Source organism: Harpia harpyja, chromosome 3 (assembly GCF_026419915.1).
Source record: "Harpia harpyja isolate bHarHar1 chromosome 3, bHarHar1 primary haplotype, whole genome shotgun sequence".
Lineage (NCBI taxonomy): Eukaryota > Metazoa > Chordata > Aves > Accipitriformes > Accipitridae > Harpia > Harpia harpyja.
Window position 1 is genome coordinate 38,551,024 of NC_068942.1, and position 21,154 is coordinate 38,572,177.

At 36.0% G+C, this 21,154-nt stretch overlaps 1 protein-coding gene across 1 annotated transcript in view; it reads left to right on the forward strand.

Moving 5' to 3' along the window:
• MYBPC3 (myosin binding protein C3) overlaps window positions 1-21,154 on the forward strand; it is a 62,026-nt gene that overhangs the window by 39,283 nt on the left and 1,589 nt on the right. Inside the window, exons 25-34 of the mRNA XM_052781997.1 lie at window positions 19-207; window positions 2,264-2,398; window positions 3,605-3,772; window positions 5,142-5,230; window positions 9,766-9,961; window positions 15,173-15,312; window positions 16,077-16,236; window positions 16,799-16,935; window positions 19,514-19,700; window positions 20,800-20,842. Of these exons, the coding sequence (XP_052637957.1) occupies window positions 19-207; window positions 2,264-2,398; window positions 3,605-3,772; window positions 5,142-5,230; window positions 9,766-9,961; window positions 15,173-15,312; window positions 16,077-16,236; window positions 16,799-16,935; window positions 19,514-19,700; window positions 20,800-20,810 (1,412 nt within the window). The 3' untranslated portion in view covers window positions 20,811-20,842. The remainder of the gene's footprint in view (window positions 1-18; window positions 208-2,263; window positions 2,399-3,604; window positions 3,773-5,141; window positions 5,231-9,765; window positions 9,962-15,172; window positions 15,313-16,076; window positions 16,237-16,798; window positions 16,936-19,513; window positions 19,701-20,799; window positions 20,843-21,154) is intronic.

Genomic DNA, 21,154 nt, shown 5'->3' on the forward strand with positions numbered 1-21,154 from the left:
AAGAGCTATTCTTTCCAGGCTATATTTTAGAGAGAAAGAAGAAGAAGAGTTATCGATGGATGAGACTGAACTTTGACCTTTTAAAAGAGCTAACCTATGAAGCCAAACGAATGATTGAAGGAGTAGTTTATGAGATGCGGATTTATGCTGTGAATTCTATTGGCATGTCCCGGCCAAGCCCTGCCTCCCAACCCTTCATGCCAATTGGTGAGTTCTACCTATTATATTACTTCTAGGACAAAACCAAGACAGGACAATTTTCACCTCTTCTCTTCAACTGCCCTTATACCGAAAAAGAACGTGTTAAGAAAAAGGCTATCGATTATCTCTATATTCTATATTTAATCAACCTTTTCATTTGTTATCTTCCTCTTCTCTATCTCTCATTCCCCTTCCTGAGAAGCACAGAGGTTCCAGTTTCATGAAATTGCTGATGAATTTTTAGTTGTTATAATTAGAAGTGTGAGAGTCAAGCTGGATCTGGAAAGGAGGAGAACTAATTGACAGAAATTTCCCTGTCCCTCTCAGCTTCTCCCATTCCTTTATGGGTGCAAATATCACAGTATCCCACCCAGTACTCCCTTAATCCTGACCCTCTCCACAGCTAAAAGGATAGCTGATTAAGAAAATATTTGAGGAATGATTTTCTATAAATAATCCTTCCCAACACAGCAGTGCAGTGTCTCCTGCAGTCCCTGAGCAAGGAGTAAACTAAAGGAGTCCTCAGGAAAACTGCCTGCTAAGAGCTTTAGAAAGACGACCCACAAAAATACAAATAGCCGAAGATTAAAATGACTAGAGTTGCTAGATCTACAAATATCAGCGAAGGGGGACAGCCTGCTGAAGGAGATAATGTAAAAGCAGATGATGCAGTGAAGGGGTCAGAAGGAAAGGATGAACTGCAAGAAGGGTCTCCTAATTCTGGATTTCAAGCACACAACGGCTGGTCTGCAACAAAAGAGGGCAAATGGAAACCATCAAGCGGAGCTACTGATAAAAAAGGTCCAAAGTTTTCATGGGATAGGCAGAGTTTTACTTGATTAAGGATAAAGTTCACACTCACTGCTTCAGAGAAGAGGTTTGGGGTTTTGATCGTGTGCTGTGTGGTTGTGTATGCTCCCAACTGCCTTTGCCTCCTGTGTGCTGTTCACAGTCCTTGCTGCCATTTGAATATGAAAAATTTTGACACAGCTACAGAAAGGAAACTGGGTGATATTTTTGTAATTTTTTTTTTTTTACAATAACTTTGCAAACTAAGATCAATTTCAATCAGTTGCACAATTTATAAATCTGTTTAACTTAGTTTATATATGAAATATTTCTAATATGTAAAATCTGTTATGTATATTCAAAAGATGTTCAGTTTATAATACATATACACAAGTACGCCAAACATACATTTCTTTAACATGATTGCTTTTATGCCATGTATACTAAATTTTATGTTCCAGCACTCTAAATGTTATTTTGAAAAATTTATCTTTCTGTTTGCTTTTAGGAATCAATGAGTTCACAGTAGCATTTGTGTGTATTTGGGATTCTCCAGTAAGGGCTCTTCCTGATTGTTTTTTAATTAGTAGACAACAGTCATGCTTAAGATGACTGAATTTAGCTAGTGGTCCTTCTGAACTATGGATTTAAAAAGAGCCACGACACTCCTGTTCTGAAGAGATATGAAATAGCTATACGTAACTGAAATATTTTTGTCAGCCCCAAAATATTTTTCTCAGGCATGTCTCTATTACAAATGCACAAATCAGTACTAGTGTTTCTGTAAACATGTAGTCATAACTTTTGGTCATTTTCTCCACTGTTAGAAGAAAATGAGTGAAGTCAAATTTAGCCACTGATAAATTTGGTCCTCTGACTACGTGAATTTTGTCTAATTACAGTCAGGGTGTAAATACAGCATACAAATTGGATGCATTTTTATTTCTAAACTTTTCTGCAGACTTCTGCTGACAATTTGACTCCCTTCTACAACTCTTCTTTTTTCATTGGCTTTTACTTATGAGGGAGCACATGCGAATAGGAACTACTGTCTTAACTTCTTGTTCCCCTCGCTATTATAGGAATCTTATGCTGCACTTCTATTAAATGAAGTATTAGCTGTTACATTTTTAAACTGAGCTTCAGCTAAATTTATTTTATTAAAACAGATAGTGGTATATAATTCAGCTGCTAATCACTCCTCCTGTAGCCTTTGAATTCTCACAGTTACATTGCTATTTCTCAGAATTTACTTCTATGTATTTCCTTGTAGCTCCTCCAAGTGAACCAACCCACTTTACAGTGGAAGATGTTTCTGACAGCACTGTTGCCTTGAAGTGGAGACCCCCTGAGCGGATTGGAGCTGGGGGATTAGATGGTTATATTGTGGAATACTGCAAAGATGGATGTAAGTAAGCACAAGTACTAGGCAGCAGCAACTGAACATTATTAAAATACTACAATTGCAGTAGCTTCACTGCAATAGCCCAATAAATTAACCGTATCCAGTATCATTAAATTTGAACTCTAATCTATGACTAACATCCATGCCAACCATCACCAGACTTACCACGACATGACTGTAAAACCATGAGTCACATCAACCATAACATCATCTTCACAATCATCATAAACTTTAATACAGAAAAGTACTACAAAAATACCAGTGCTGTTCTATAGTCACTACTATACTTTTGCAGCATTCACAAATTGTGTATTCCTTAAAACCGATATAATAACATGACTGTAACAACATCAGGCAAACTTTCAAGTAACTGATACCTTATCACATCTAATACTTGTGGTCTGATAACAAAAGGTATAACTGTACCATATCTACAATACTCAATTTACTGCGATGCTAAAACACAACATTTATGTCATAAAAATCAGATAAATTTATAATCACTTAAATCATGAAATTTTCACTGACACTAAACTCAACTGCCATATAACCTAAACTAGGGTTTTTACTGGGTATAATCTATTCAGAAATATATTATAGTCTTTAATGAGATATCATCATGGAACTACCAGAATCCCTATGTCATCGTCATAGAACAATGATTTTATCAGTCATACTCCTGTGTCACTAGAATAACTAAGGAAACCCCAAGAATTCTATTCTACAGTGTCAACTGAGAAATTAATAATAAATTCCAACAGTTATGTGCTTTGTTATTATTTTCAGCATATGTGGCTCCCACCAAACCATTTGGACACCCACAGGAGATATACTTATTTGAGAAAGGCTTCACTTTCTTGCTAAAATTACTTCCAAAATTCTCTCCCCTCACCCTCTTGCTAATGGAAATAAATTAGAGAAGCCCCACAGCTCTAAACTCTATAAAACAGAATGCCAAAGGAACTACCCAATGATGATTCCCTTACCCTTAGCTATTTTGAGTAACAAAATGTATATATTCCTTAACTCCATGTATAAACACATCTTCTAGATCCAGAGGTCTTTTTCCAGCTTAGTTTATTCCCTTTTAAGTGTAGTATTGCATATTAAGTTCATTTTACCGTAACACAAATTTACTTTCAATTGTAGACAAGGCCTCAGTTTGGAAAAATAATATATTATTACAATATGCAAATCCTGTACTTGCAGCTACAGAATGGATTCCAGCTCTTCCTGGCCTAACTGAGCGCACATCTGCACTGATTAAAGACCTGGTCACAGGGGACAAACTTCAATTCCGTATAAAGGCTATAAACTTGGCTGGTGAGAGTGGAGCAGCAATAATCAAAGAGCCTGTTACTGTTCAAGAGATCCTGCGTGAGTATCTATACTGAATAAATCTTATTAATCTATTTCCTCTGGTCAAAATTCTAATCATGTACACATGAAGAAAACCTCTGGGACTGACAAGCCTGTGCCGCCTTCTGAGAATACCACCCAAACAGCTCTTCCACTTTGACTAGGCACCCAGTATCTTCTGATTCTGAGAACATTACTATACTGTCCAGGTCTAATATTTCTGAAACATAGCTGTTAAAACAAAATCCTACTTCTTACTTTCAAAATATGGACACTTCACCTCTTGTAATGGCACTGTCAGCATTTAAGAGACATTTTTTTAATATTTAGCACTCTGCTGGAAAAGCTGTTATATTACTGCAAAATAACAGCTGCATTGGCTACAGCAAGACATCTATTTAAATAAAAGCAGTTATCTGTACTTGATTGTCCTAGGTTATTAATTAACACCCTGTGTATCACCCAACAGCAGTAGATTATAATTCATTTGACTGGAGTCCAAAAGATATCAAGAGCTGCTAATAGTGGATTCCTCAACCTTGACTCATACGAAGTGTCTGCCAGAGTCTCACTGACAGTAAAATGACTCGGCGCAAATGAAACAAAGTTGTAATGCATCTCAAAACCAAATGGACACGAAGACAGATACTCCAACTGTATGTTAAGAAATTCTTTCTGTAAATGGCTAGGAAAAGAATAAGGAACACATGGAGAACATAGAAAACTTTCCAGTGAGGTAGAGGAAAGCAGGAACTAGATGAAAAAACACACGCTAAGGTCCTCTTTTTGTTAGCACTAAGTAAGCTGCTACAATGAGACTCCACTCCTTCCACCTCAAAGAAAGAACTATAACTGAATGACTGTAGAAAGGTAAAGGAAATCCAATGATTGCTCTACTTTCTGAGTAAGTCCATAAATATCTCCAAATGGCAATTTACAAGGAGCCGCAGTATCAATATAGCAATAGATTAATCATAGTCTATAATCACTCTTTTACTCCAATACACCATTTGTCCCATTCTTTCTACTGAACTGATAAAGTTCTCCAAAGAAACAAAGTCCTCATAGAAGGCTCAGATCCAAACGAAGTCACCCAAATCTGCCATTTCAGACACAACAGTTTCACAAATCCTGCTGTCATTGAAACCTGCTCAGTTGTAAATATATAACTGAGATTTTCTACTAAATTTGAATCCAATAGTCAAATAAATTTGAAAGTACTTAGAGAATTAACTACTCCCTAACTGAATAAACAGTGTTTGCACAATTTTCTTACACTTACAAGTGTCCAAGCCTCTCCTCTTTGGTGTTTTGTCTTATTTGTGCTATAAGTAATATTTCAAACCATCAAAAGCTTTGTGTTTAATGTACTAATGCTTAAATGCAGAACGTCCCAAAATCTGGTTGCCACGCCATCTCAGACAGACTCTGGTGAAGAAAGTGGGTGAGACAATCAATATTGTTATCCCTTTTCAGGTATGTATTGGTTTCTATTTTGTCATGGTTATTTATCATTACTTACCTAAAGTACTTTCCTTTATGCAAGTTCCCTTTGCTTCACTGCTTAAGCAGTATTACATAAAGTATGGCTGATGATTTAAAAAACCCTCTCAAACGTTAAAGAAAGGGGAAAAAAAAATATTACTTTTCTTTCAGTCACAATTTTTTTACAGTCACAGTTTCTTCCATAATCCCTCCTTTTGGGGAAGAAGAAAAAGTAAGCGCTGTAAGTAAGTGCAAGCCCGTTCTTGCTTATTGACCGTAGGATGCATCTTAAAGAGAGAAGTACACAAAAGCGTAAGAATTCAGCTAACTACTCTTCTGGAGCCAAGGTACATGATGTTACCAGGCAAATTCTTTGTCAAAAGTGTGTATGTTCATTTCTGAAAGGCTGACTACAAAAATAAGAGTTTGTACATAAACAGAGTATCACAATTGGCCCTATATAGAACCTGTATGTTTACGAAGAATAGCTTGGGTATTATTGTACATGAGCTCAAGGCGTAAAAAAAACACACCATGCCAAGGATTATCAAGAGTGCATGCGTGTAACTACATATGCTGCTATGGCATGCGCAAAATTGCTAAAATATACACACAGACTGACCCCACCAGTTACCCTGTCTCTGCATTTTCTACAGCAGTATAAGCAACTATAATGACTATTCATAAAACACCACATGCATTTTTTTCAGATGCAAGACTATAATATCAATACAGTGCAAGAATTAGTGTGTGAAAGGAAAAGGTTTTCTGAGTGAGACATAGGAAAAGAAATTGTAAATTGCAGATTCTGGCTCTGACAGAGATAGCCTCAGTAATAATAGATATATCATTTAATCTAGTCCTCATTTATAATTTGAAGAAACTAAAATTCTTCTGCTGTCCAGGGTTGACATTTACAAAAATGTAATCACTGTTATTAGTGAAGAGTTTTGAAATTCTCATGTAAAAGATGCTGCAGATATGCAAAGCATTTTTTCAGCAAGGGAGACATATATGCACACATTACCGATATTCTTTTGTTTGGGCAGTAACAGCAGGAAAAAAAAAAATCTATATAAGAGCAAAATCTAAGTAAAATAAAATATATACGTCTTTTGCCCTGCGGTTACTGGGTTACAGGAAAAGTTGCTTTTTCACAAAGATATATCTAATCAGTAAACAGTTGCAAACCAATACATGGGGTAACTGCCTTGAATTGCATGCTTGCACTACTTCGACATAATCACATGCTTTTTTTTTCTTTCACATTTCTTATCTCCAAAATCGCTAAAATGGCCCCTTCACTGAGGTCTAGCCACATGCAAAATTCAAGATTTTACATCTGATATTTCTGAGTTATGTAAGTCTTAAAAAAATTAAATTAAATAAACAGATATTTTTGCTGCTTTGATGCCTGAGTTGAAGAAAATTTGCACAAAATTGACAAGCTGTCCCATAAGCAGAAGAACAGATAAAGTTTGGCATTTTTTAGATTTGTGTCTTATGTACCCTATATCACCATCTTCCCAGCATAATAACCCACCTCTTTTGCTTAGAGCAGCCTCATGGCAATATTCCCAGAGATTTGCCAGTTCTTTGCCCTAGTCCCCTCAGTAGTCATAGTTGACATGTCCTCAGTTCCCTAGGCCAGAGAAAGTATGTGTAGCAGCTAATCCAGAGCTTCATTTACCCTGCCTGATCACTCAGCTGTTGCCAAACAAAACGGATAAAGACCAAGTCTTCCCCGATTTTTCCTCAGTGGGGACACTAACTGAGGTTTCAGTATTTTACCATCATCAGTTTTCACAAAACTGTACTAAGCTAATCTTAGAGATTTCTAGTGCATTGTCAAATTTAGCTGAAATGAACCAACTGATTCAGAAGTAATTTGAGTAGCTGACTGACAGACAATTCATGTGTTGGTATAAACTCTTGTCTCCTAAAAGGTAAGGCTAACGAAAAATACTAAAATCTATCCATCAACACCAAATTTTAGCCCGAGAACAAAACCAGAGGATTTTCATTCAAGAGGTATTTTTTGCATGAATTAAATTTGTAATAGCATTGAACTGCAGCTATAGCTACAATTCTTAACACTGCAAAACTATTTAGAATATGCAAAACTGAGGATCTTTCAAAAAAAGCAAAGCAAAGAGAACATTTTGCTTTACATTTTGAAAAAGCTTAAATCACTGACCATTTCTATTGAAGAAATGAATCTTATCTACTCTAAGTAGATATGATTGCAATCTTCAAATTACAAAAAGGATATAGGAGAAAATACATAAATACTGGAATTACTGTGAACCCTGAGCTAGGGAACACAAGCAGGCAGAGTATCATCTAACTAAAGTGTAAGTCAGTGTCTTCTACTGTTTACAGTTTCTGTGCAACCCTCTGTGGTCACTACTGTGTCATTTAATGCTGAAATTCTATTAAATACCTTGTCAAGGTATCCCAGGCTAAATGCTATTTGCAAATCTATTCAAATCTTTAGATTAAAATGTACAGAAAAAAACAAGTACAATGTTATTACTAACCCTTTTTCTGTTGAGTGTGTTAAGGAGGTGGGACATTCTGCTGAAAGGAAAGGAATCAACACATTCTTGTTTTGAAATTAACTATATGGGCACATGATTGAAGGGATATGATGTGCTATAAGTGGATAAAATACACAGTATTGCTGAGTAATCTTCTTGCCCATCATATATGTGTAAATATAAACATGCAAAGATATTTAAATTCGTTCTTCCCTGGCAGTAAACTCCCTGAAGTTTCTCTAGTGTGCTATTTAGCCGCTCTGTCACTCACTGTTCTCTCTCTCTCAGATTACCTATTACACATTGCAGAAATCCAATCCTCCGAGATATGTATTAGGAACATGCTTTCTATCTGTTTATGCTTTTCACAGTCTATAAATATAAGAGTATATGAAAATCAACACTTTGAACACTTGCAATCTTTCACTGGCACTCATACCACCTCAAAAAAGGAGGTGCTGCAAGTTAACATATCTGATCAACCACACTCGAACATCAGCAGTAGCAAAGCCCAATTTATAGTCATTTCTTATGATAAAGCTATGGTTTCTCATGCCTGTCTTTGCCAAGACATTTAGGGCCAGATCCTCAATTCATCTCATTACTAAATCCATCAAGAACTATTGAACCTTGTAATCAGTCTGAAAATCTAGCCAAGTGTGTCTTGACAAATTACAAATTTAAATTAAATTTCCATATAATTATACCATTTTAAGTAGATTGTTTTTACTTTGAAAGCATTCCCCTAGCCAAAATTTTCAAGCAGGATGCTCATACAATTTTAAAATATACACATATGTGGAAAGTAAAATAGAGTCAATTCTTGTTAAGTCAAGTTCACCAATGATCAGACATAGATATAGAAAAAAATAACTAAATATGCAACCACCACACCCTTTAACTTGTTCAAGAATTTCTATACCATCCAGCTGAAGAAGGGAAGCCATGTCTTCCTCTAATAGGTTTTTGTAAGGGTTCTATGAAATGAGACCAGGGTGAAGGTACACTAGAACTGGACAAAATAATCTTGTGTCTATTATTTCAGAGCTACAGGCCTGAGGTGGCAGCCTAAGCAAATCTGACTGCTGGCTTGCATGGTCTCACTTTCCCTCCCCACCCATTTGAGTTACTCCTGGCATTCATCTAGCCCTGCGCTGCACTATTTTACCATGTTAATCTGGCAGAAACTTAAAAAAACCCACTGAGTTATTTTCTGCTAGACTGACTATAAATACAGTTAATAAATATGATATGGCCCTTTTCTGTTTTCTTGGGATTCTTGGTTTGGAGCTGTACTGTGGAAGTAGTACTCAAACAACTTTTGAAGAACTAAATATTATCTACCAGTTTTCCTGGAACTGACTGAGTGACAGTGATGTAAACCACAGATATCTTACTGATTCCCCAACGTCATCCTCCACGGGTGTAGCAACACTGACTGCTTAGGTTGACAGTCACTAAAAGAATTTTTGCAATGCATAAAAAATTGTATAGTAAGTTTCACATCCCAAGACTTCAAGATTATAGCAATTTTCAAAAGATCTTAAAAATACCTGGGGATAGACAATCAAATGTTTTAAGAGAGGGAGGAGAAGGGGGTAAAAAAAGCTAATAAACTCCTCAGATATTAAAGACTTCTGTTACTTAACAATAGAGTGAGCCAGATCAACTGTTGGCTTCAAAGATGCCTGGGAAAGAGTACCAGACCAGCACAAGTATATTTTTTCTGGATTTGTTCTCAACATAATTTCAGTCTCTTCTCTAACTATAGCTAAGCGGCATCGTCAGGGCATGGTGCCACTAAACCACACAGATGGGAGCAAATATTTTTCTGCAAGAAAAAGAAACTGGAAAGTATTTAGAGAGTTTACTATCTCAACTCTGCATATTAAATCAGGCTTTCTAGACTTATAGATCACTAAAAAAAACCAAAAATGAAAAATTGAAATCTATTATAGCCTAAAAAAATCCTTTTTTTCTCTTCAGGGTAAACCAAGACCCAAAATAATTTGGATGAAAGATGGTCAAACTCTAGACTCCAAAGATGTGGGAATTCGGAACAGCAACACGGACACAATCCTTTTCATCAGAAAGGCAGAGCTTCATCACTCAGGAGCATATGAGGTCACTCTTCAGATAGAAAACATGACTGATAAAGTTACAATAACAATGCAGATCATAGGTAAGAGCCTAACAACATCACAATTAAGCATATCATACAAAACAAAATAGTGGCCATACTGAGGCAATCCAAAGATCCAACTACGTCAGAATCGCTTCTCTGACAATGGTTGATAGCAGAAGACTAGGACAAAGCTCAGAGCAGGGCTAGCATGTCACTTTATTTTCCTAGCATATTTTCCCAGCTTGAAATGATCTGTGTCCTAGAGACTTTTGGAGGGAGAGGGATTATCTGTGTGTCCCATAGCTCTTGAGGGATTTTTTTTCTTGCATGATTTTATCCAGTCAGTTTTTTAATCCACGTCTAGTTTCAGAATTGAAATATCCTTTAGTAAGGAATTTCAGTTTAAGTGCATGTACAACTACCTGTTTGGTTTGTTTTGAGTCTCTCTCCTGATAATCTCATTTGATATCCATACAGTTTTGTGTCAGAAAAAACATGAATAATCATTTATTCACCTTTTCCATGCTACTGATGATTTTGTAGCCTTCAGTCACACTCTCCTCATTTAACTTTCTCAAGTTTTAGATTCTTTGTCTATTTTCAAAAAGATGCCATTCCATATCTTCGATCATCTTTATCACTCTTCTTTCTACCACTTTGAGAGTGACAGAAAGAATTTGAGAGTTCTGGTGTTCTTGGGAGTAGCCATATTGTCCTCAAGGAAGGAAATACAAATCCTAGAATGGATATACTCTTATCGCGTTTCTTCAACAGATGAGGACATTGAAGGTAAAAATCATTGCACTAATATACCTCTACTGTTGCAGGAATTAGAAATGACAAGACACGGTCCTGTGAATTTGGAAAATTCATGTTTAATGCCTTACTCTATTAAGAGTGTCTAGTTAGCTTGAGGCTTCGTGGAGGCTTATTCTCTATTATACAATTTCTAGTCTCTTGTCTAGTGTCATTTTAAAGAAATGGACTGCCAGTGTCCTGGTTTCAGTATCTTCTCTTTGGATTTTATAAGATATATTCTGAAATCTTGCCTACTCAGATTTCACTAATATTTAGCCAGAGCTTTTCTGTTTTTCCTCATTACAGCTCTATGTAACATTCTTGATAATTATTTTTATTTACTGTCATCCCAAATTTCCTCCAACGTATCAATACATTTTTAGAATACATATTTTGGCACAAAAAGAGTATTTAAACATAACTCCTTATGCTTTGGAATGAAAGATATAATGCTGACTGTATTCTGCTTAAAGTTTTATAAAATAATGTTGGCAGAATGGGTATGCAGTGGTGCCAACAGCAAACAAGACAGGCATAACAAATTGGAGCAAATATGTCTTAATACCACAAGTTGCTTTCACTCAAGAGGATGGCTGCAGTTCTGCAACAGCAAAATAAGTAAATGGCCGCTAAAACAAAGTAAACCCAAGGGACTCGGATAAAGGAGAGTAGTGCACCCTACACTCCAAAATACCTTTCTAAAACTGGTTAGTGACTCTAGATTCTAGCACGTTGCTCTTACAGCACAGTACCAAGTATCTTCCACCCATTGTTTGGTACTGTAGAAAGGCACAAAACCACATACATGTACCATTGTCAAAGAGTTATGTCATATAAAAAATGAAAAAAAAGCAACTAATCTTATTACACGGATTAATACAAGTCAGAGTTGGAGGACAGGCATTAAACTTTTTATTTCTTGGGCAGCTTGCTCAACTGAAAAAGAATAAATACATTTCATTTAATTCCTGGCCCAGAAAGGGCTTGTAACATATGCAGATACTTCTGCAACCAAGGCATCTACTCTGGTTCTTGATACTGTCACTCTTTCATCAGAACTACCTCTTTTCAGTTCTCTCAACAGCACTTTTTGCTCTCCAGTTTTTATATTCTCTTGGCAGGAGAGAAATATGGGTGATTCAGGCACTCTTCCTATACTACTAGCAATGCTTTAGGTGCTGTAGAATGGCATGCTGAAAAGCCAACCCAGCTTTCAGAGATACAATAAATCAATCAGTGATCTTTTGAGGTGTCTGTTCATCAGCTAACTTCCCTTGGCAAAAGTCTACTTGATGAAAGAGTAATGCTTGGAGCTTCAGCCATTATCTTTTTTGGAGTAAGGCAAGAATGCAGGTAACCAAAAGCTCTGCCACTATGATGAGTCACGTATCAGTTCCAAACAGGAGAAAACAATTCTATTACTGCCATCACCTGCCCTTATTGCCAAAACAATTGCTGCAGTTTACTCTAGAGATCTACAAAATATGGACTTTTACTATGGGAATAGAGTATATTTCAAATACTTATAGAAAGGTCTTAGATAATGAAAGTATCTCCAATCTCTGAAAAATATAGTTCCCTCAACTTTTTTCCCCCCTCTACATGAATCAATAAATGATGCCTTCCATTATGCCTTCTGTTGACCAAAGCAAACCTCAGTTCTATATTTTTAATTTTTTTTAACTGGAATTATTTATTGTTCTCATTATTTATTATTTGAAAATGTAAATCATAATTTCTTTTTGAAAGATAATTCACAGTTTATTTCTTCTTCCCATTCTATAAAATCCAGTAACATACAAAAATCCTCAGATGAGCTGGTGTTGAGGGTAGAAGAATAATTCCCCAGGATGTAAATCCCCACTCTGACACAGTGTCCTACAGAGGAAAATAATTTGCTACAGATGCATCACTAGGACTAACTTTTCCCATCCTCTGTTCACCAGCTAGAGATGTACTAGTTAGTACTGAGAAAAGAATATTCTACAATTCTACAAAGGAATTTTGAGTAGATATTCCTGCAGATTGCATTATCCCATCAAACAACAAAGATCAAGAATAGAAAAATCCATTTAGCAAATTTATCCATCTCTACCTTTTGTAAGATTGTCCTTTACAAAGCCTTACAAGTATTGAGGCTTTCAGTACACTCTTTTTCTTTATCTATACCACCATGGGCAGATGTAATAATATTAAAAATTTATAAAGGGATTATTTAATACATCATTGAGTTGTTATCACATTAATCTAATAGCAGGTTAAGGCTTAAAGTGTTTTTCTGTTCTTAACTCCAAAATTGTTCCCCCTCCCAAATCAAATCTGTATCTATGTACATAAACACATACATAAGAATGAGTTTAAAAAAAAAAAATATATATATATACACACACACATTCCTGAAGTCTAACTCTTCCAGTAGATTACCAAATTAACAAATGACGTGCCATCCCATTGCTTTCAGTTTTGAAGGGAGGTTCCCAGATAATTGCTTTTAGGTAACTAGGAGCAATAAGGCACAGGCTTCAAAAATTTAGTTGTCCAGTGAGGCCTCCCCAAAAAGTGTTTTTTTCCTTTCATTGCACCTAAGACTGTATTTTTCTTCCATTTATCAATCTCTTCCTATAGGATTTACACCAACCACCATCACCAAGATCTCCACAGTTTTTGACAAAGCATTGCGTAAGCATCACTTTAAAAATAAAAACAACTGTTGTGTAGATATATCTGTAGGTAAGCACACAGGAAAAATACTTGTAAAACTAGGCAGATACTGTGGAGGGTTATAACAGTAGGAACACTTGAAAATAATTAACAAATTGCCAAACATCACAACATCTGTCTACTATTAGATGATAATACACTTATTCAGGGCTTGTAGAGCTTTGCCCACTGAGACTGTTGCAGTTTTCATACCCACACAGATATTCATATGTAGTATCCATAATTCTTCTCTTCAAATCAGAATAGATTAATTGGTTTCTGTATAATGAAGATACACATCTAGAAATATATCTAGATTTTTTTTTTCCTTTTAAGTTGTGATTCAAGATAACAACAAATACATTTCCACATCTTCATAAGCAATGTTGTTCATTTGACAACACATTACCATTCACTACCTCAGAAACAGGGAAGAAAAAGAAAGAAGGTCAGGTAGCTGTTGAGAAACACAAAAGATGGCAGCTTTCTCTCTGAAATGTCAGTGTAAGAGAGGAAGGAAGAGGATGATAAATGGAATGAGAGCAATGCATTCCATATTCCTTACTGAGCTTCATCCAGTCCTCTAGCTGGCTCCAGTGTTTAGCAATTTGAAGGAGGACAAAAAGGGTTAGAGCTAATTATAAAGCGGTCTTTGATTCCACAGTATGCCAGTGAAAAGAGAATTAGCACGTTATGCTTTGACATAGAAAGGCACAGTTCCCCTAATAACAGTTAAATGCTGGTTTATTACTGCTTTGCATATCCTTCTTTAAGGAATTAAATTACAAGCAATCTATAATTACATTCCTTTGTGCTTTGCTCATCTCAAACCTACATCCGTCAGATTCTTACTATCTTCTTCATTTTCCCAGCTCAGCTACAAAAAAGGAAGGCAGTTTCCATTCAGCTATCTAGAATGATCTCAAACTATCCTTCATTTAATCACAAGACCATCTACCCAGGCCTAATGATTGTCTCCCCAACAGGCCCTGTAACTGTGAACAACAACCTAACATATCAAAAAGGGAAATTAGCATCTTCAAGTTAAAACAGACAGGAATATTATTTAATAAATCTAATTTAATGTTACAGTATTTGACTAAACAACGTCTGTATAAATAGGAATGATCCTTAAAAGAAGAAAAAAATTATTATAATTTTATAATATATATTATTCTATATATTTCCAGGTATCTTAAAATGGACATAGACTTCTGTACCTCTTCGAGAGTTTGTTCTTTTTCTAGTTATTACAGAGAAATGTCACTAGTGGGCAAGCTAACAAGCACTGAGGCAATAGGAAAAAGAGTCAGGTGTATTCCCAAACGGCCAGCCTTCCTTAGCTGAGAGGAATATATACCCAGTTGCCTTGTTGTTTATATTACTCTCAGTGTATCTAAATGGCTGAGAAATTGCACTGAGGTAACAAAGCAAGTAATAAAACTGTACTAAAAGAGTTAATCACACCCATCCAAACAACAAAAACTTCTTATTCTATTTTAAGGGTTTGTCTGGTTCCTATGTTACTAATTCTACTGTGTTGTCTATTTCTCAGTAGGTTTCAGGCCTCTCAGAAGAGTATTAAGAGGGTATTTGAAAATTTCCCAACTTTCTTGTTTACGGTTTCAACTTCACATAACTGAAGTGTATTGCTATGGAACAATTATAGATTGCTGTCAAGTTCTATTCTTCCCCTGCATGGGAAGAAATGACAAAGCTCTTGGATCTTGAACCAAAAGCTACGGGTTTTTTTTAATGTCTCCTCTGCAGACAAGCCTGGTCCTCCTCAGAATATAAAGCTTGTAGACATTTGGGGATTTAATGCAGCCCTGGAGTGGACACCTCCACAAGATGATGGCAATGCACAAATCTTGGGCTACACCGTCCAGAAAGCTGACAAAAAGACAATGGTAAGAAATTGCACTGAGTTAGTGACTTTGTATGGAGTTTAAACTACTACGTGCTCTGGGAACACAGAGACTTGAGGAAAAGAGCTGAATTCGTGACTCTCAGTTGTGTGTCCAAGGTGTCCTATGGCATACTGGAGGCAGTTAAACATTGAAGAACAGAATCTAAGAAGAACCAAAAGGCTAAGCATAGAACTATATAAAATGCCCAGTAGAAAATATAAAAAGAGAGACCTAGCCTGTCCCATCTCTGGTGGTGACTCAACAGATAGCTCTACTTAGAAAGTGGAATTATATTTTTTATTTGAAATTATATTTTTCATAAATGCAGGGAAAAATCGAAGGGGAGGGAGGAAGAGTTAGACTTGAACTCAGATGCTGGGCATACTAGGGTATATACTGGGAGAGGTATGTATGCCAGTCAAACTGGAAAACATCTTTCTCATGGAAGTCCCCATAAAGTAGTCATGTTCCGAGGACACATCCTGTATCAGGCTCCCCAGATATGAGTAGGGCTAAAATGTGAAGAGGGTTTTTTTCCTCAAAATGCAAGTATTCATACATCTATCACACCAGGCAGAAAATGAAAGTAAGAAAATATATCAGCTGATCTTCACAGGAAGCAACATAATATTAATTTTGCAGTCTAGTGTTAAATACCTGTCTACCTGTCTTTTCCTTGTAGCAAGAAGGATCTCTCCATACCAAAACTAGCACCATGTCTGACCTCTCATAGAATCTTTCTAAACAGTATAGTCTTGTTACAGGAATGGTATACTGTTTTTGATCACTATCGTCGCACAAACTGTGTAGTGTCAGACCTGATTATGGGAAATGAGTATTTTTTTCGAATCTTCAGTGAAAATTTGTGTGGATTGAGTGAAACTGCTGCAACCACCAAAAATCCTGCCTATATCCAAAAAACAGGTAACATATTCTTCAAAACAAAGATCACAAAAGCTGCTAAGTACCAGAAGTAATACACTGGTAAATGGAAAATACAGTATTACTAGATGCACCACTAGAGATATTTTCATTACTTAGTAACTAGCACTTATAAAGTATTCTAGCATCAAGAGCCCTTATCTAGGGAGATCTCCTGTACTAACACAAACATCTGTTCAAAAATACTTAATCACACAGTCTTCCTAAACTATATTATTTTAAGAAAATAATACAACTGGGGGGTTATGTTTATATTCTGGGGTTAAAAGTTTAAGATGTCTGTGGTGAAGACTTCCCCCACAGACATATGGTTTTCATATTTTTAACAGAAGCTGATAACCCATGATTGCCAGGACCTTTAACTAAAGCATTAAACATGAGATGTATTTTAGAGTAAAGTGAATTTAAAGATTTGTTATATCATAAATGCCATAGCTTCGAAGCTTCTCTAAATCATACAGGCAAATTAAATGACAAATATATTGTACACAAGTCAACAGAATTGAGAACACAGTTCTTACTATTTTGTTTCTTTGAATTGCAGGCACTACTTATAAGCCACCTAGTTACAAAGAACATGACTTCTCCGAACCTCCTAAATTCACTCACCCTTTAGTAAACCGTTCTGTGATTGCAGGATACAACACCACACTGAGCTGTGCTGTAAGAGGAATCCCCAAGGTACAGATTACATCAGCTTTCATTGATACTGTTGCAACAAGCCAAGATGCTGCCTTAGAATTTGTGCCAGTTCAGTGTGACTGGAGCATAACATGACTATATTAAGAAAAAGTAAAGGTCACCCAGTTATCTCCCACCTCACTCATAATTGATGCTTAACCAGAATGCACAGTGCCAGTATTTTGTGTGGTTGTACACAGAACCAGTGGAGTCATACAGTCAAGGAGATAGAGGAAAGGACAGTCATTGCTTATGGTAACACCATGCCATTGAAAATGCACTATGTGTACATAAAATCTGCCCACTGAAGAAGGTAAACAACAACAAAGTATCTTCTCCCAATGTATATTTTGTTCTCTTCAGTCTTTCAAAAAAACAGCAGCTAATGTAATACACTGTTCCATTAACCTAAATGATACATAGGAACACCAGTTTTTCTGTTATGTCAATACCTCCACATAACTTTGGGAATCTGAGTTATTTTGCAAAACTAACTAGAATAAGACCTGCTGTCATGTGTGAAGTTTTGGGGCTTTTTTTTTTTTTTTTTTTTTTTTTTAAATCTCACAGGAATATTTTCTCAGTTTAAATGTATTTGTTAAAGTCTTTTTGAAGAGTACAAAAATATGTACATTTTTTGTTAGTCAGGAACAAGCAGTAAAAACCTGTATCAGCTAGGAGCTAAATTTAGGTTTCTCAAAAAAGGGAAATAGGCTTTTTGTCTGCAGCGAAGGAATTTACCATGTTATGACATAATCTTGTCATAAATTTAAATTAGTACAATCACAAAAAATGCGGTAGCCTTTTCCCCTTCTGGCTGTTTATTTCCAGCTCCTCTCCCTTCCTCATGCCCGCACAAGGATCTGATAGCTACACAGCAAAACATGTAAGATAATTGCTCAAAGTTCAAATTAACTCAAAAAAAAGAAGATAGTCTTAATGCAATCATTTGCTGCAGTTCATTGGATGAAGAAGGAGCTCCAGACAAAACTCAAATATAAAAAGGAAGCATATCCATGTAAATAGCTACAAAATAACACTGTAGAAGAAATACTGGCAACTGTAGGCAAAATCCATCCTCCAGTAGATGCCTCAGCTTAGATTCATCACGAAATGACAGTGCTAGTAATGATATTCCCTTTTGGTTAACTGACCTTTTTGTGCATCTGTATAGACTTCATTCAGTTTCCATGGTTTTAAGAAGATTCTAAGAAAAAACTTTGTATTTTACAGCTGTGAAATACAGCAGTTACAGGCTTTTGAATGTGAGCATGCTAGCTCTTCCTTCCACATTAGCCTGAAGGATACAAATAATCCTCATCCTTCAGTACACCTAACACTCTTAAAGCAGCTTTTCCAGATACATTTCTGTACTTGCATTGCCCAAATTAACCTTAACAAAAAGTTTCTGTACCTACTGCAGAACTCTGCAACAGCTCTTTTTCCATGGAGAATAGCTTATGTTGATAAAGCTTTCCAATTCTGAATAACTATAGATTATCAAGCATACCTCAGATATGATCTGTATGACATGAAAAAGTTACCACTTCAAGCACAGCCAATATTCATGCCCTGGTAGCAGTGTTGAAATAAGACATATACCCAGAAAGATAAAGAGGCTATAGAAAAAGAAGCAAAAAAACTTGAGGCAGGAAAAAATCCAGCTGATATCTTTAAAGAAAATTAAGCATGGCAACTGGGATACACTGAATTGTATATCATGCAGGTCAAAGACACAAGTGATTCAGTAGATTTGAATGCACTCTATAAAACAGTGCAGTAGTTTTATTTTTTTAATGGGTGAAGAAACAGAAGACATTAATTCTGACAGTAAAACAGATGAATGCAGAGCTTGGTCTTCTACTCCTTAAAGTCTGTTTCTTCACTATAGGTAGGTACTAATGAGCTTGAAATAAACAAAAGCAGTTTGCTTTATATCAGATTTTTCATTTTCAAAATTTCATTTATAAAAATTAAAGGCAGATTTTCAGGTACCAGAAGAAAAAACACAATGGCTTAAATTCATACAGAGCCAACCACTTTATTGCTCAGCTGAAGCCAACAGGAACTTTATTTTGAAATTTCTGAAGTTGCTAACGATATGCTAAATGGTTTGGAAAATCCTTTCCCAGCCCAAACCTTGGCATCACAAGTTGGCCACCCAACATCTGCAGACCTTTATGACACCTCTGCTCTCAAACTGTGCATTTTAATTCCCCTTCTGTAAGGTACTTGAAGCATTCAAATACATTTTAATAAGCACAATTAAATAACTCCTGAAGGAATGAATTTGTAGCCAGTTTGTAGGGTTTTTTTTTAAATTGCAATAAAGTAGGGTACAGACCTACATTCTCTACCTGCTATTTGAGAGTTAAAGAAAATACTGAACATGTGAATTATTAGTTTCGTGAGTTTGTACTGAATGAGGAGAGGTTCCTTGAAAAATTATAACACTGCTGTGTAATACATAGCCCTCATAATGCATAAACCTTTGAAGACTAAATTAAAGCTGTAAGATCAGCTGTAAGTCTTCCATTTCCTACCTTCTATTTGAAAATCCTTCTTTTGTGTTCTTCAGCCAAAGATATTCTGGTACAAAAACAAAATGGATCTCTCCGGGGACGCCAAATACCGCATGTTCAGTAAACAGGGTGTGTTGACCTTGGAGATCCGGAAACCCACTCCATTTGATGGTGGCTGTTACACCTGTAAAGCTGTTAATGAGTGTGGTGAAGCTGAAATAGAGTGCAGACTGGATGTCAGAGGTAATCAGATGAATCTTATGGATAACACTAATACTGCAATGAAGAATGAGTAACAAATAGCTAAAAAAAAAAACAACCCAAAACCATCATTCCCCTTTAGCTAACCCTGACTTCTTTGGTGGTATATAAAAAGTTTGTTAATTACATGCACCAGCAAGACTATGTTTTTCATTCTAAACTGTCATGATATAATTAGGTTACTTGCTAGGCATTACAGGTCTGAAAGTGGGCAATTATTACGCTTCTGGCTTAATATTTCTAGAGAAGATACTTAGCACTGGAATGGAGGTCTATTTACAAATAGTGCATTATGGATAATTTTATTATCCTTTGTGCCATACTCTGTAATTGAAAGTTATAAATTAAGTCATTAGCCATAAAAGTTAGTACATACTACATCACAAACATTTTTCAAGCATTGATAATTTAGTTTGTTTGTCAAAAGGGCCAGGAAAAAAAATCTCACGTGTTTATAACACAGTAAGAAATATTGACTAAATATTTTTGGTAAAGCTGCTACTAATGTATCTATTTGTCAATATGAACCTATACAGCAGCACTTTAAATGTTCATCAAAACCAGAAAAACCTGTGAAAGTGGTGGGCACAACAGCCATTGATGGAGATCCGTCTTCAGCACAGCAAGCCTGAAGCTATTCCTACACAGCACAGAGTTCAGTATTTTACTCAGTGCTAAGTCAGGAATGTGTACACAGTACACCTTGCAGTGCTGGGCATCGATATCCTCATCGGTGTCTTGGCAGCAAGCAACTCAGCTGCATTAGGACTAAGAACTCTGAAATGGACAGCTAAGCTACGCAGCAGCTTATTATGACATGCTACTTTCAGTTCAAGGGCTAGCTCCAATATGTCTGTTCAGTGCTATACTGTACAGTGTAGACATGGCTCAAAGCTTAACGCTATCATATTCTGAAGCTTTCCTTAGGAATATTAAATCTCCTTGGAATCACCAGATAAAAGCAACTACCATAAAGTTTCCATATTTCCCCTTCAGCACCAAGTCTCAATTTAAAATTAGCATCCTTTAGTGACTGGTTTGGGTTTTTTTGTTTGTTTGTTTTTTTTTTTTCTTTCTCCAGCACCTCAGTAAAACTCTGAATCTCAATTCATCTGCAAGTCAAGGTAGGAATCAAAGTAATTCAGCTGGATAGAGGAACAATGGCTGTTTGGTTAGATATAAGATTAAACAGTCATTAGATATTCATGTTAGAGACTTTATGGAAATTTTATGATGTTGGCAGAGGGGGGGTACTTGTTTTGATTTCTGTTTGTTTTTTTCAGTAATCATACTAAGATCACATTCCTGCAAGGCAGTTTATTTGGTTTATTTTAAACTCAGGATTTCATGGGTCTCAACCTTTAATACGCTATGCTAATGTAAAAATCTGTAAGAACAGAATACTTTGTTGACTTTTTTTCTTAACTCACTATAAG